This window comes from Mustela lutreola, chromosome 5 (genome assembly GCF_030435805.1).
Source record: "Mustela lutreola isolate mMusLut2 chromosome 5, mMusLut2.pri, whole genome shotgun sequence".
Taxonomy (NCBI): Eukaryota; Metazoa; Chordata; class Mammalia; order Carnivora; family Mustelidae; genus Mustela; species Mustela lutreola.
In genome coordinates, this window is record NC_081294.1 from 95,820,236 (window position 1) to 95,837,290 (window position 17,055).

The 17,055-nt window shown below is 40.0% G+C and overlaps 1 protein-coding gene across 13 annotated transcripts in view; it reads left to right on the top strand.

Moving 5' to 3' along the window:
* Window positions 1–17,055, top strand: part of MAST4 (microtubule associated serine/threonine kinase family member 4) — a 551,227-nt gene that overhangs the window by 431,021 nt on the left and 103,151 nt on the right. For all 13 annotated transcript variants that reach the window (XR_009353981.1, XM_059175136.1, XM_059175141.1 and 10 more), the window contains one exon: window positions 1,066–1,154. Coding sequence is in view for 12 of the 13 variants with exons in the window: in XM_059175136.1 (XP_059031119.1) it covers window positions 1,066–1,154 (89 nt within the window). In the remaining variant the exon portion in view is untranslated. The remainder of the gene's footprint in view (window positions 1–1,065; window positions 1,155–17,055) is intronic.

A 17,055-nucleotide genomic window follows, 5' to 3' on the forward strand; every position in this document is an offset into this window, starting at 1 on the left:
ACTTCTCTTTGAAGCGCCTGTTAAAACAGGTATATTCTGAATTCAAGAAGAGATTATGATAAACCTTCAGTGGTAGTTGAGGGCAGCCCAAGTGTAGGAGGATAGAATGACAGTGCCCTGAACCTTACTATAGGTGAATTTGGTGAGGTGACCTGCTGGATTTTACTCCCCTTTTTCTCACTACTTTATTGCTAATAGAGAATGCAGTGCCAGTCTGCACTGAAGGAAAAGTACATGAAGGGGAGATCATTTTCGCGTCATCATCAGCCAGTTTCATGTTTATCTTATTCTTTGCTGCTTGTGAGAGTTATCTGCGAATCCAAATATGTATTTTATAACTTGGTCCAGGCAGAAACAGGAAAGAGTAGTTGCCCTTTGCCCGAATGTAGCAGGTTGTTTCTATTGAGTGGGTACCCAGGATAAAAAGAGTAGGTAGTGTGCCTTTGGCAAAAGGCTTTCACTATTATTGTAATACCAACTAGGGTCCATTTTTATGATTCCAAAATATTTACCTTATTGAGGAATTTGAGTGGAGTATTCAAGATGAAAAATGAATCAGTAGTGCAATACATCTTGGGCATCAGCTGCTCTATTGACAAAAGGCACAAATAGGAAATTTGTCTAAATAATTAGATTTTTAATTAGTGCATCATTGTAAGATGAATGTCATTGCGCTTCACTGCATGTAATTTTGTATTAGAAATTTCATGTCAACAGAGATGCTACCTGTGGTTTGCTGATTTGAATCATTAATTTATCACTTGGGTGTATGGCGTGTCACCTATTTGCAGTCGGGAGCAGAAAGAAGGCATTTAATTACAACTTCACTGGTAGTGAAACATATTGACGGTGTTATGCAATATGAATACATTATATTTTCTAATATTCAGGGTGCAGCCACCCCTCAAATATTAGTTGAGTGCATATTAACTTGCAAAGCTTTAAGCCGCAGCCTGAGCAGATAGGTTGCTGAACCTCTAGTATCTGTGTATATTGAATATTCCTGGACATTAGTGACATTATATGTGCTTTTTAAAACTTTGATTTTGTTTTTCCTTTTCACAGTTGCCGAACAAGCAACCGGAAAAGCTTGATAGGCAATGGACAGTCACCAGCACTGCCTCGACCACACTCACCTCTCTCTGCTCATGCAGGTAACGACTTACCCTTTCTTGAGTTGTGTCTTCCTTCTTCTTGCTGGTTCTTAAAATAATCCAAGCATTTTGAAATTCAGGTGTGGCTTTCCCGCTTATCTTGGTTTTCCTTTTGTTTTATCAGTACTTTGTTCTTTCTGATAAGTTAGCCCAAACCTCATCCTCTCTTTCAGAGTGTTTGGACACTGAAATTGAGAAGTTTTTTTTATATGGGATCCTTTTTTAGTTATTGATTTCTCCATTTCTAAATCTGTGGATCCTGCAAGACAGGTTTCTATGTTGGGATTATCTCTGGGTAATGCAGATGTGTTAGTTCACATGAAGAGGATCAGTGTTCAGAACTCTGGGGAAGGAAAAATACCTTTTTCCCTGCCCTTTTAAGTTCTTCACTGGGAGCCTTCTAACTCAAGACAGATTAACAAGAGAAGAGCAACAGGTTTATTTAATGAAGATGTCTATGACACAGGAGCCTTCATGAGGGAATGGAAACCCAGAGACATGGTTGAACTGAGTGAATTGATGCTAGGTTTGAGGAAGAGTGAAAAGTTGTGCGAGGAAAGGGCAGAAATGAGCTAACTCTAGTAAACCGGGGCAAACTGAGCAAGAGCTGTACATTTGCAATCTCTATCCATTGTCTTCAGGAATCAAGACGCTCCTTTGCTTTAAGTGCAGATCCACAGAACCTTCCTGCACATGCCATTTCTCCTATTTCTTCAGCTTAAAATACTGTTGGTCAGGATGCCATATTTTGAGGCTATGTGTCTTAACCTCTTTCAGAACCATTCAGCATTTATTCTCCCTAAAGTTGAACTTACCCGTTACTTACATTCCCTGTTACAAATAATGCTGCTAGTAACAGTCTAGGATATATCTTCTCTAGTATGTGTGCAAGAGTTTATCTCAGATCTTACCTGGAAATGGCAGATATAACTTATTTATTACATCTATAATCATTATAGGGATAGTGAAGATTAAGATATGAGTCCTTGGGGACGCCTGGGTGGCTCAGTTGGTTGAGCGTCTGCCTTCGGCTCAGGTCATGATCCCAGCGTCCTGGGATCGAGTCCCACATCGGGCTCCTTGCTCGGCAGGGAGCCTGCTTCTCCCTCTGCCTCTGCCTGCCATTCTGTCTGCCTGTGCTTGCTCTCTCTCCCTCTCTCTGACAAATAAATAAAATATTAAAAAAAAAAAAAAAAAGATATGAGTCCTTGGCCTCAAGTACCAATTATAAGCAAAGTATAGCCACATTAGAAAAACTGTGTAGTGAAGATTACTGTGAATGTTGGGGTTTTTTGTTTTTTGTTTTTTGTTATTTTTAATTATCCGTGATGTTGCAAGGTAGAGAAGGGTTCATTCCAACCAGGAAAGTATGGGAGAGTTTGAAGGAGCCACTTAGTCAAGATGCTGAAAGCCAAGCAAGACTCGGGCTGGTAGAAATGGGGTGAGAGAAGAGGCATTGCCAGTGTGGTTGGAGTGGGGCATGCTTGTTGGATTGTAAGAAAACATGAAGGTGGAGAAAGAGGTGGAAGAGAGTCCAAGGGATTTGGATTTGGATTGCCTTTCAAGGATTTGAGGAGGATCTGTGTTTTGAGAAGCTGGCTTGAGGATTGTGAAGGATGACGGGTGGAAAAGATGGATGAGTAAGCCTTAAATCATTGTACTCTGGTAGAAGCTCTAACCCCAGTGGGCTTTCCGATGATACTCATTTCCTATTTAAAAATAGGGCTCTGACTCTTTCCTGAAGGCAATCCTTTTGCTCAGGGGTTGCTTTCAAATTGAGATGGGGAGTTAACAGTAACCGGTTTGGGGAGAAGAAACAAGAGAGAGAGAGATAGTTGCCCCTTAGGAACAAAACTTTATTTTCTCTTTAGGAATAAATAAAAGATGGCAAAGCAAAAAAGGTAAAACAAGAGTTGATAAAATTATGATACTAAAGTAAGACCACGGAAGTTCAGAGATACCATTCTCAGATAGAACTTGCACGTATACACAGGAGGGCATGGTCTAGACTCTTCGTAGCCACACTGTAATAGCTAAACATCTGAAGCCCCCTAAGTAGCTTTCGGTTGAAAAATGGGTAAATGAGTTGTGGCATAGTCATCACAGAACAACACTGTGCACAGAGGAAGTATTAACACCACGCCTGTCTGCATGGACGCAACTCTGAGAGTGTTGGACAGCAAAAGCCAACTTGCGAAAAAAGTTAGTTGAAACCATTCATGTAAGGTTAGCATGAAGCTATAAACAGTATTTTGTTTAGGGATACCCACATATACTCTTAAACATGTATATACATTTCTTTTAAGCGCCTAAAGGAAAACATAATCCTTTTAAAGAGAGATTTCATGGTAGTAATCACCTCTGAGAAGGTGTGAGGGAGATATCGCTGGGGGAGGGGGAAGCAGTTGGTAATAGTGGATTTCCACAACTCCTCGATGACCACCCAGCTACTTCTGTCATTACTGTTTATACCGTGGAGATGTATATTTACATCATTATCAAAACAGTGAAAGGTGACAGAGGGGCAAGCAAGGCCAAATACCTACTTGGGGCTGGAATTCTATCTATTTTTTTTTTTTTTTAAGAGTTGCAGTCTTGGGGCGCCTGGGTGGCTCAGTCGGTTGAGCTGCTGCCTTCGGCTTGGGTCATAATCTCAGGGTCCTGGGATCAAGTCCCACATCGGGCTCCTTGCTCGGTGGGGACGCTGCTTCTCTCTCTGCCTGCTTCTCTGCCTGCTTGTGTGCTCTCTCTCTCTGTCAAATAGATAAATAAATAAAATCTTTAAAATAAAAAAAAGAGTTGCAGTCTTGTTTTTTTAGAGAGAGAACAAATGTACGTGTAGGGCAGTGGGGGAGGGCAGAGGGAGAAGGAGAGAGAGAATCTCATTCAGACTGCACACCCAGCATGGGGCCTGACGCAGGGCTTGTTCTCATGACCCCGAGATCGTGACCTGAGCTGAAGTCAAAAGTTGGACGCTTGAGCGCCTGAGCTACCCAGATGCCCCTGGAATTGTTTCTTTACTTTCATCCTGAAGAGTTGGGGTAATATACACAAGTGCTAAGTGTATCATGAATTTTATTTCTTATGTGTAATTCAGTAGTGATTAAAAACTTCAATCCTATTCCTCTCTGTAGTGTTCTGTAGTAATTGTACCCTAGTTTATGTGCCCGCTGATGAGTCTTTTTATTGCTGTGATTTTCTTCAGTGCTAATATTGAGAGTAGAGAAAATGTGGTGAAGACTTTAATGATCCTTTTAATTATTTTTCTTTTTCTCTATGTAGACTTAGCTTGAATTCTTTTCTCTTCAGACATAATCAGAGGAGTAGGCAGAGAGAAGCCTGTCTGTCAGGTTCTGACGGCATTTTCCCTCAGGTCGAAGAGCCAACAGGTTTTTATTTGCTCAGAACCTGTAGAACTCTGTCAGACTTAATTTGTGAGACATGGTATTTGTCACAATCTGGTAGTTTCCTATTTATGTATAATAAGAGGAGGAAATGTAAATTAAATAAAGACCAGTCCTCCTGTCTTGATGATGGTAAATGCCTGCCCACTCACCTTGCCTCATAGCCTCTTCCTTCCCGTTGCTGTCTTCTGTGTCATGTGTTTGAGACAAAGAATGCCAGGGAGAATTCCCAACTGTCTTTACAAAACACAAGCGAAAGAAAAACCACCATCTTTCAGTGCTTACTGACCCAAAGATAAAGTTAGACTTTTTATTTCTTTATTTATTTTAGGTCAGGCTTATGTGAATCAGGCCACTCATCGCTGACACATGAATTAATCCCCTGTCAAATGAATTGTTAGAGATGAGAACGTGAGTTCACTTGTGCGGATGTGTCGGTAGGGCTCTAAGGAAAGAGAGCCCGGCATAGTGTTCTGGAGCTTATCTCTACGAACAAAATAGTGTTTGTTGAGAGCAAGGGATTCCTGAAAGAGCAGTGAATAGGAGTCCCATTAAAACAAAACAAAACAAAACAAAACAAAAAAACAAAAGCAGAAAATCACAGGCTCCTGGTTCTGGGAAGATTTTAAGTATGAAATTTAATCCAGAGGCTCCAAAGGAAAAGACTAGTGTATCTCCCCTAACATGAAGATTTCTCTGTAGTAAATAAAACCAAAAGGAAACGAAGTGTGAGAAATCTTTTTATGCCCATAATAGATAAGTATCTGATTGCCTTAACACAGGCACAAAGAGCTTGTATAAATTGATAGGAAAATGGCGAATGCACCCAAGATGTCAATGGCACATCATAGAAAACAGATCAAAGTGTCCCCCCAAAAGTATGAAATGATTCATTGCACTCGTGAGAGAAACGTGAGCCATAGTAGAGTATCATTCACCTGACATATTGTCAAAAACTATAAAACTGACAGACTCCAAAGACAGCAAGATTGTAGAGAAAGAGGTCCTGCCACGTGACATCAGTATCAATGATGTGACTGGTGATGCCCTTTTGGTTGTAGCAGTTTGCCCTGTTGGTGAAAACTGCAACTGCATTTACCCTTTGGCTCAACCAGTTCATCTCTAGGAAATAATCCAGTGAGATTCTCGCAAAATAACAGAAGATAACAAGGCTAGTGACTTGTAAATCACAGATGGAAAGTAAAGTTATTACCATTTCATCATTTAACATGTCCTTCAGTAGGGGACTGGTTTTGTGGAAAATGATTCAGACGTACAGCCCAGCACTGCATGGTTGTTAGAGAGAGATAGACTTTCATGTTCTGATATTAGACTGATGCTCAAGATGGGTGGTTAAGTGAAAAAATACACTGTGTAATTTTCTATGTGTGTGTGTGTTTTAGACAGCATAGATGCATATAGGCACACTTGTATATCATGCATATTCATAGGCAATTTTGGAAGGAGAAAGGAGAGACTTAGCACTGTTAATCGTTGGGGACTAGGAAGGTAGGGAAATTAGCATACAGTGGTTTTATACTAAAATAAGGCTCTAAAAATAAGCCAATAAAGAAAACAAAACAATACCCACCTTAGTTTTCTCTTGTAGTGTAATAAATTACCAAAAATGTACTGGCTTAATACACTTAATACAGTGTCCGTGTATTAATTTTATGCTTCTGTGGGGCAGATATCTGGGTACACTTGACTTGCTTGAGCTCAGGGGATTCTCAAGCTATCAGAAGGCCAAAATCAAAGAAAGGTGGGAAGTCCCAAGTTCCTAGTTCCCGAGGACCCCTCACCCAGTGTTTCTGCTTAGAGTATCATAAGTCCAAAATCAGAGTATCTGTTGGGCTGGGCTCTTATCTGGAGACGAGGAAAGAATCTGCTTCCAAGCTCGTGGAGGTTGTGAACAGATTCACATCCCTGCGAGTAGAGGAATGAGATCCCTGTCTCATCTTGACCATTGGCCAGAGGTTCCTTTCACCCTCTGGAGGCTACGGTCCTCTCCCTGCAAGCCTCTGCCGGCACAGCCAGTCCTTCTCATGCTTCAGGTCTCGAACTTTGCCTGCCATCAGCCAGAGCACATTTTTTCTTTGAAAAGGCTTATCTGATTGGGTAGTGACTCCAGGCCTTTTAAGTCCTAAGAGCATACGTTGCCCCCTTCCAAAATACCTAACCTTTTGTGTCTTCAGAAGTTGTTCTTACCAGGAATTTGCAGGTAACTGTTGAGATTCATTTATAAGAATGTTTTTGGAAGAAAAGATGGAAAGGAGTCTCACGTTCCTATTGGACAATGCTAGGAATTGTTACAGACAGGAAATATCCCTAAGGTTAGGTTAATATGTTGTTGGAAAAAGGTTCATAAATTATTTTATAATAATGAAGTACCTCATGTCTGAAGGGTGAGTCACTGGCTTATTTGTTGCCGCAATGTTCACCAGGCCCTTCTTCAAAGCTGTAACTGAACTAAAGGGGGCCTGTAGAGGCAGAAATAATCAGAGAACCGGAGAGCGTCTATTCCACGGAGAAACTTAGAACACACGGAACAGCACTGGGATGGGCGCATGGAGGTTGGGCAGCACAACAGACCATTGCTTGTACCTCTCGTGTGACTAGTCCCTGTGGACATTGTGGTTCATGTTTCATCATCTTCCTTCTTCCCCACCTCTTGGGGGCCAGGAGACGTGGGCTTAACGACCCACTGCATGCATTAAGGGAGAAACTATGAGATACCATGGGTATTTTTTCAGTAGGGTTTTTCTCAGTTCAGAAAATGGTGAGTACCTTCCTCTTTGGGACTTGTTTTGGAGTTTCTTCTTGAGCTCCACAATGAGAAAGGGTGAGTCCACTTTACAACGTGCATTTGTGCTGTATTGGTGTTCTCATTCATCAGGCGGGACTCTGAAGAGGACTGAGGTACACGCAGGGGTTTCTACAGACAGGTATTGCTGATGCAAAGAATTGGAAGTGAGTAGTCTGGCAATGAGATAGAGACAGGGGAAAAAATAAACACCGTGGAGTTCAGAGAAGATAATCTGGGGTAGAACAGGGGGAGCAAGGGTTCCAGGGTGCCAGAGGTGTCCCTGAGAGCATCCCCAGTGTTGGTGGGGAACTTTGTCTCTACATACTGTGCCGAGAATGGGAACCCTAAGCTTGGAAGGTATGCAGCTGGGCAATAACGGATTTAGCAAAACCTGAAATGTGGGCGCTGAGTGCCAACCAAGTCCTTAATCGGTTTACTAACATCCACATGATGCGGTGCCATTTTAAAGAAGAAGTGTAAAATCTCCTAAGAAATGCAACGGGCCACATGTCCGTGATTCTGTCTTCCAGGCTGGTGTGGCTAAAAAATAAAATGGAATATTCCGATTCTTACAGTGAAAACTGATAGTTTGTAGGAAAGAGGAGAAATGTCATGGAAGATAGGAATATCCTATCAAGTTACACAACCACTTGCTAACATTTTATTTCTTGTCCTTTTTCCTGTGGGTGTGTGAACTTGGGTATATGTGTGCATGTGGCTGTTGAAGCTTCTGTGTTAGTGCACCCTTGCCAGCGCTCATGGTATAGAGTTTTAGGTTCCACAATATAAGCCAAACAATATCATGGTATTTTTTCCAATTTAATTGAGAAATAATCGACATAGAACATGATATTAGTTTCTGATGTACAACGTAATGATTTGGTATTTGCATCTATTGGGAAGTAAGTTTAGTGAACATCCATCCCCTCATGTAGGTTTTACTTTTTTTTTTTTTTTAAGATTTTATGTATTTATTTGAGAGAGAGAAAGAGTGCATGAGCAGGGTGAGGAACAGAGGGAGAAGCAGACTCTTTGCTGAGCGAGGAACCCAATGACAGGCTCGATCCCAGGACCCTGGGATCATAACGCGAGCTAAAGGGAGACACCTAACTGATTGAACCACCCAGGTGCCTCAAGGTGATACATTTTTTCTTATGATGAGAACTTCTAGGATTTACTCTCTTAGAAGCCTTAATTATACAGTACAGTTTTGTATAGCAAAGTGGGTTTAGTTAACATTACATCCTGGAATTTATCTTAGAGTTGGAAGATGGACCTTTTGTATTTCTCAGAATTATTTCGCTTAGCATAATCTCATGATCCATTCATGTTGTTGCACTTGCAGAATTTCCTCCTTTTTTTAATGGCCGATTAATAGTCCTGTAATTATATGTATACCACATTTTCTTTATGTATCCATCTCTTGATGGACACTTAGGTTGTTTCTATGTTTTAGCTATTATAAATAATGCTGCAGTGAACATATCTTCTTAGTGACTTTGTTTCCTTTAGATAGACACCAAGAAGTGAAATTGCAAAATCATGTGCTATTTCTTTTCTTTTTGTTTTTTAACACTATCATTGTTGTGGGTTTTTTTTATTAACATATAATGTATTATTTGCCCCCAGGGGTGTAGGTCTGTCAATCATCAGGCTTACATACTTCGCAGCACTCATCATAGCACCTACCTTCCCCAATGTCCATAACCCAACAGCCCTCTCCATTGCCACCCTCTCCCCAGCAACCCTCAGTTTGTTTTGTGAGATTAAGAGTCTCTTATGGTTTGTCTCCCTCCCCAGTCCCATCCTGTTTCATATTTTCCTTCCCTACCCTCCAAACTCCCCACTTTGCCTCTCAAATTACTCATATCAGGGAGAGCATATGATAATTGTCTTTCCCTGATTGACTTATTTCACTCAGCGTAATACCCTCTAGTTCCATCCACACTGTTGCAAATGGCAAGATTTCATTTATTTGGATGGCTGCATAGTATTCCATTGTGTATATATATATATATATATCACATCTTTTTTATCCATTCCTCTGTAGATGGACATCTAGGTTCTTTCCATAGTTTGGCTCTTGTGGGCATTGCTGCTATAAACATTCAGGTGCACATGCCCCTTCAGATCACTGCACTTGTATCTTTAGGGTAAATACCCAGTAGTGTGATTGCTGGGTCGTAGGGTAGATTTTTCAACTTTTTGAGGAACCTCCATGCTGTTCTTCAGAGTGGCTGCACTAGCTTGCATTCCCACCAACAGTGTAGGAGGATTCCCCTTTCTCCGCATCCTCACCAGCATCATGTCATTTCCTAATTTGTTAATTTCAGCCATTCTGACTGGTGTGAGGTGGTATCTCATTGCGGTTTTGATTTGTATTTCCCTGATGCCGAGTGATGCTGAGCACTTTTTCATGTGTCTTTTGGCCATCTGGATGTCTTCTTTGCAGAAATGTCTCTTCATGTCTTCTGCCCATTTCTTGATTGGATTATTTGTTCTTTGGGTGTTGAGTTTGATAAGTTATTTATAGATATAGATATCTCTTTATCTGATACATCGTTTGCAAATATCTTTTCCCATTCTGTCAGTTGTCTTTTGGTTTTGTTCATTGTTTTCTGTGCAAAAGCTTTTGATCATGATGAAGTCCCAATAGTTCAATTTTGCCCTTGCTTCCCTTGCCTTGGGTGATGTTTCTAGGAAGAAGTTGCTGTGGCTGGGGTTGAAGAGTTGCCACCTGTGTTCTCCTCAAGGATTTTGATGGATTCCTTTCTCACATTGAGGTCTTTCATCAATCTTGAGTATATTTTTCTGTGTGGTGTTAAGGAAGTGGTCCAATTTCATTCCTCTGCATGTGGCTGTCCAATTTTTGCAACACCATTTGTTGAAAAGACTATCTTTTTTCCATTGGACATTCTTTCCTGCTTTGTCAAAGATTAGTTGACCATAGAGTTGAGGGTCTATTTCTGGGCTCTTCATTGTGTTCCATTGATGTCTGTTTTTGTGCCAGTACCATACTGTCTTGATGATGACAGCTTTGTAATAGAGCTTGAAGTCTGGAATTGTGATGCCATCAACATTAGCTTTCTTTTTCAACATTCCTCTGGCTATTGGAGGTCTTTTCTGGTTCCATATAAATTTTAGGATTATTCCATTTCTTTGAAAAAAAAATGGACAGTATTTTGATAGGGATTAACGTGTATTAAACGTGTAGATTGCTTTAGGTAGCATAGTCATTTTCATAATATTTGTTCTTCCAATTCATGAGCATGGAACATTTTTCCATTTCTTTGTGTCTTCCTCAATTTCTTTCATGAGTACTTTATAGTTTTCTGAGTACAGATTCTTTGCCTCTTTGGTTAGATTTATTCCCAAGTATCTTGTGATTTTTGGGTATAACTGTAAATGGGATTGACTCCTTAATTTCTCTTTCTTCTCTCTTGTTGATGTATAGAAATGCAACTGATTTCTGTGCATTGATTTTTATATCTGACACTTCACTGAATTCCTATACAAGTTGTAGCAGATTTGGAGTGGAGTCTTTTGGGTTTTCCACATAAAGTATTATATCATCTGCAAAGAGTGATAGTTTGACTTCTTGCTGATTCGGATGCTTTTTTTTTTAATTATTTTTAAAGATTTTATTTATTTATCTGACAGAGAGAGATCACAAGTAGGCAGAGAGAGAAGGGGATGCAGGCTCCCCGCTGAGCAGAGAGCCCGATACGGGGCTCGATCCCAGGACACTGGGATCATGACCTGAGCCGAAGGCAGCGGCTTAATCCACTGAGCCACCCAGGCGCCCCGATTCGGATGCTTTTAATTTCTTTTTGTAGGCTGATTGCTGAGGCTAGGAGTTCTAGTACTATGTTGAATAGCAGCGGTGATAATGGACATCCTTGCCATGTTCCTGACCTTAGCAGAAAAGCTCTCAGTTTTTCTCCATTGTGAATAATATTCGCTGTGGGTTTTTCCTAGATGGCTTTGATGATATTGAGATATGTACCCTCCGTCCCTACAATTTGAAGAGTTTTTATCAAGAAAGGATGCTGTACTTTGTCAAATGCTTTTCAGCATCTATTGAGAGTATCATATGGTTCTTGTTCTTTCTGTTATTAATGTAATGTATCACATTGATTGATTTGCGGATGTTGAACCAACCTTGCATCCCTGGAATAAATCCCACTTGGTCGTGGTGAATAATCCTTTTAATGTACTGTTGGATTCTATTGGCTAGTATTTTGGTGAGAATTTTCGCATCTGTGTTCATCAAGGATATTGGTCTGTAATTCTCCTTTTTGGTGGGGTCTTTGATTTTGGGATCAAGGTAATTCTGGCCTCATAAAATAAGTTTGGAAGTTTTCCTTCCATTTCTGTTTTTTTGGAACATTTTCAGGAGAATAGGTATTAATTCTTCTTCATATGTTTGGTAGGATTCCCCTGGGAAGTCATCAGGCCCTGGGCACTTGTTTGTTGGGAGATTTTTTTTTTTAAAGATTTCATTTATTTATTTGACAGAGAGAAATCACAAGTAGATGGAGAGGCAGGCAGAGAGAGAGAGAGGGAAGCAGGCTCTCCGCCAAGCAGAGAGCCCGACGTGGGACTCGATCCCAGGACTCTGAGATCATGACCTGAGCCGAAGGCAGCGGCTTAACCCACTGAGCCACCCAGGCGCCCCTGTTGGGAGATTTTTGATGAGTGTTTCAATCTCCTTATGGTTATGGGTCTGTTCAGGTTTTCTCTTTCTTCCTGGTTCAGTTTTGGTAGTTTATATGTCTCCAGGAATGCATCCATTTCTTCCAGATTCTCAAATTCGGTGGCGTATAGTTGCTCATAATATATTCTTATAATTGTTTGTATTTCATTCGTGTTGGTTATGATCTCTCCTTTTTCATTCATGATTTTATTAATTTGGGTCCTTTCTCTTTTCTTTTTGATAAGTCTAGCCAGGAGTTTATCAATCTTATTTATTTTTTCAAAGAACGAATTCCTAGTTTCATTGATTTGTTCTATTGGGGTTTTTTTGTTTGTTTGTTTTCTATTTCTCTGATGTTTATTATTTCTCTTCTCCTGCTGGGTTTAGGCTTTCTTTGCTGTTCCTTTTCCAGCTCCTTTAGGTGTAGGGTTAGGCTGTATACTTGAGACCTTTCTTGTTTCTTGAGAAAGACTTGTATCACTATATCCTTTCCTCTGAGGACCGCCTTTGCTGTGTCCCACAGATTTTGAACTGTTGTGTTTTCATTATCATTTATTTCCATGAATTTTTTCAATTCTTCTTTAATTTCCCGGTTGACCCATACTTTCTTTAGTAGGATGCTCTTTAGCCTCCATATATTTAAGTTCTTTCCAACTTTCCTCTTGTGATTGAGTTCTAGCTTCAGAGCATTGTGGTCTGAAAATATGCAGGGAATGATCCCAATCTTTTGGTACCAGTTGAGACCTGGATTTGTGACCCAGGATGTTATCTATTCTGTAGAATGTTTCGTGTGCACTCGACAAGAATGTGTATTCTGCTGCTTTGGATTGGAGTGTTCTGAATATATCTGTGATGTGTGTCTGGTCCAGTGTGTCATTTAAGGTCTTCATTTCCTTGTTGATCTTTTGCTTGGATGATCTGTCCATTTAAGTGAGGGGGGTGTTAAAGTCCCGTACTATTATTTTATTATTGTCAATGTGTTTCTTTATTTTTGTTATTAATTGGTTTATATAGTGGCTGCTCCCATGTTAGGGGCATAGATATTTAACATTGTTAGATCTTCCAGTTGGACAGACCTTTTGAGTATGATATAGTGCCCTTCCTCATCTCTTATTATAGTCTTTGGCTTAAAATCTAATTGATCTGATATAAGGATTGCCACCCCAGCTTTCTTTTGATGCCCATTAGCATGGTAAATTGTTTTCCACCTCCTTTAAATCTAGAGTTGTCTTTGGGTCTAAAATGAGTTTCTTGTAGATAGCATATCAGTGAGGTTTGTTTGTTTTTTTTTTTTCCCATTCTGATACCCTGTGTCTTTGGATGGGGGCATTTAGCCCATTTACATTCAGAGTAACTATTGAAAGATATGAATTTAGTGTCATTATATTGCCTGTAAAGTGACTGTTACTGTATATTGTCTCTGTTCCTTTCTGGTCTACTACTTTAAGGCTCTCTCTTTGCTTAGAGGACCCCTTTCAATATTTCAATATTTCATTTCAATATTTCAGTAATTGGTTTGGTGTTTACAAATTCTTTTAGTTTTTGTTTGTCCTGGAAGCTTTATATTTCTCCTTCTTCTTCTTCTTTTTTTTTTTTTTAAGATTTTATTTATTTTACAGAGAGGGCACAAGTAGGCAGAGAGGCAGGCAGAGAGAGGTGTGTGGAAGCAGGCTCCCTGTTGAGCAGAGAGCCCAATTTGGGACTAGATCCCAGGACTCTGAGACCATGACCTGAGCTGAAGGCAGAGGCTTAACCCACTGAGCCACCCAGGCACCCCTCTCTTTCTATTTTCAAAGTAGCCTAGCTGGATATAGTATTCTTGGCTGCATGTTTTTCTCTTATAGTGCTCTGAATATATCATGCTAATTCTTTCTGACCTGCCAGGTCTCTGTGGATAAGTCTGCTGCCAATCTAATATTTTCACCATTATATTACAGACTTCCTATCCCGTGCTGCTTTCAGGATTTTCTTTTTGTCACTAAGACTTGTAAGTTTTACTATTAGAAGATGGGGTATGGACCTGTTCTTATTGATTTTGAGTGGGTGGTTCTCTGTGCCTCCTGGATTTTGATGCTTGTACCCTTTGCCATATTAGGGAAATTCTCTACTATAATTCATTCCAATGTACCTCTGCCCCCCTCTTTCTTTCTTCTTCTTCTGGAATCCCAATTATTCTAATATTCTTTAGTCTTATGGTATCACTTGTCTCTCAAATTCTCACCTCGTGGTCCAGTAGTTGTTTGTCTCTCTTTTGCTCAGCTCTTTTTTTCTCTGTCATTTGGTCTTCTGTATCACAATTTTTCTCTTCTGCCTCAATTTTCCTACCAGTAAGAGCCTCCATTTTTTATTGCACCTCATTAATAGCTTTTTTAATTTCAGTTTGGTTAGATTTTAGTTCTTTTATTTCTCCAGAAAGGGATTTTATTTCTCTGGACAACGTTTCTCTAATATCTTCCATTCCTTTTTCGAGCCCAGCGAGCACCTTGAGAATCGTCATTCTGGACTCTAGATCTTACATATTACCAATGTCCATATCAATTAGGTGCCTAGCCTTCAGTACTGCCTCTTGTTCTTTTTTTTTGTGGTGAGTTTTTCAGCTTTGTCATTTTATCCAGATAAGAATATATGAATGAGAGAATAAAATACTAAAAGGATGGCAAAGACCCCAGAAAAATGTACACTAACCACATCAGAAGAGACCCTAAATCGGTAGGAGATAAAAGGGGGTAAAAAGAAATTAAAAAAAATTTTTTTAAATATATGTATGTATTAGACTGGTAAATAGAACAGAGCCACCCACTGGTTTGGGGTGTATTTTGATCTCTTAGAAGAAACTACCTCCCAAAATTTTAAGGGAAGTAAAAACTTCTATATATATACAAAAATAAGGGTAAACATGATGAAGTGACATAATATGACTGTAAAGATGAAAATTAAACAAAATTCTAAAAAAGGAATTGATAAGAAAATTTGTTGGAAAAAGAATGAAAAAAAAAAGTGGAGAGAATTTACTCAGCCTGGAGACTAGAACAAAGCCCTGTGTTAGATTGAGGGTCTATTTTGATCTATTAGAAGAAATTGTATCCCAAAATTTTTTATAAAAAGACCCTATTTGTATACAAAAAATAAAGTTAGATACAATGAAGGATAAAATTGACCATAATAATGAAGGTTTAAGAAAAAGTTTTCTAGAAAGGTATTGTTAAGATAAACTAGTTAAAAAACATTAAAAGAGGAATGAGGAAAAGTTAATAAAATTAGAAAAAGAAAAAAAATAAAAATTAAAAAAATTTAATTAACTTTGCAAAACTAAAGAATCGTGGGGAGAAAGCCATGAATTTCATGCTTTGCTTTCCTCTCCTATGGAATTCCACTGTTTTCCTTGATCAGTGAGCTTGGTCTTGGCTTGATGTTCTTGCTGATCTTCTGGGGAAGGGGCCTTGTGTCCTGATTCTCAAGTGTCTTTGCCTGAGGTGGAATTGCACCACCCTTGCCAGGGGCTGGGCTGCATCATCTGCTCGAGTTCGCTCTTGGGAGCTTTTGTTCCCTGAATGCGTTCTGTAGGGCTCTGGAGGACAGGAATGAAAATGGTGACCTCCCAGTCTCCAGCCTGGAGGTACTAAGAGCTCGGGGCCCCATTCTTCAGTGCGCCCATGGAGAAAAGCGGTCAGTCACTACTTTCTCCCTTGTCTCTGGCCGTGCTCCAAGCTGGTCCAGCCTGTGACCAAGGGTTTCTGTCTCTGGCACACGGCCCCGTTTGGAGTCTCCAAACCCAACAGATTCCTGCTGAGCTGCTCTCGGAAGAAGGTGGGTTCTCCCTGGATCTGCCCCTGTGGGGTTCCTGCTCAAAGAGCAGTGGTCTGACTGTGCCACAGATCACAGTTTAAAGTATCCCCAAGCTGAGAGTTCACTCCTCAGCTCCATCTCTATAGTCATCTTCCCTGCTTTGATACCTGCAAGCTCTGCTACACTCAGACACCTCCATCCTTCTGTGACCCCACAGGACCTAAGACCACACTCTCCCCGCAAGGGCTCCACCCCCACTTAGCCTTTGCAGTGATGTCCCTCAGTAGAGCAGACTTCCAAAAGTTCTCATTTTGTACTCTGCTGCTCCACCACTTGCCAAGAGCTGACTACGCCCCCCGCCCCCGCCCCCAGTATCTTCCCGTCACTTCGCATTCACTTCTCCACACATCCTGCCTTTCAGAAAGTGATTGATTTTCTGTTTCTAGAATTGCTGCTCTTCTTCTCTTCAATCTCCTGTTGGGTTTGTAGGTGTTCAGAATGGTTTGATAATTATCTAGCTGGACTCCTGTGACCAGATATCATCTTAGTCTGCTCCTCCTCTGCCATCTTGACTTTTCTCCCTTCATGTACTATTTCTGATTTTAATTTTTTTGAGGAACCTCCATTCTGTTCTCTATAATGGCTGCACAAATTTATATTCCTCCCAACAGGAATATTGACTATCTCTTTTTGATACTAGCCATTCTAACATGCGTTAGGTGAATATCTTAGTATATTTGGTATTTTAAATGGGTATGTTTTATTAGTTTTTATGTTTTTATGTTTTATTAGTTTTTTGTCTTATCACTGATAGGCATTCTTGATTTGACTTTTTTTTTTTATTATTGCTTTGGTAATGTAAGGGTTTTTCTTTTCTTACTTTTAATTTTTCTGTGGCCTGGTTGGTCTTTTTCCTTCTGATTTCTTCCACTTTTGCTGTCCTTGTGCCTGGTTTCTATAAGATATCTTTTTTTTTTTTTTTTTTTTTAACAAGGTTGTTCTTGCTCTAAAAATTGTCTACTCTGACCTCACTGTTTCTCCTGCTTGACAAATTTAGTATCAGTCAAATGTTTCTTTACCTTCTGTTCTATGGGATGATAGTTTTCCCAAGCAGTGTGTTTTTGAGCAAAAAGAAGCTTTTCTGAATACACTTATGTATTTCTTCTCTGATATATGTGGTACCAGGTTTGTATGTTGCACACAGACAGA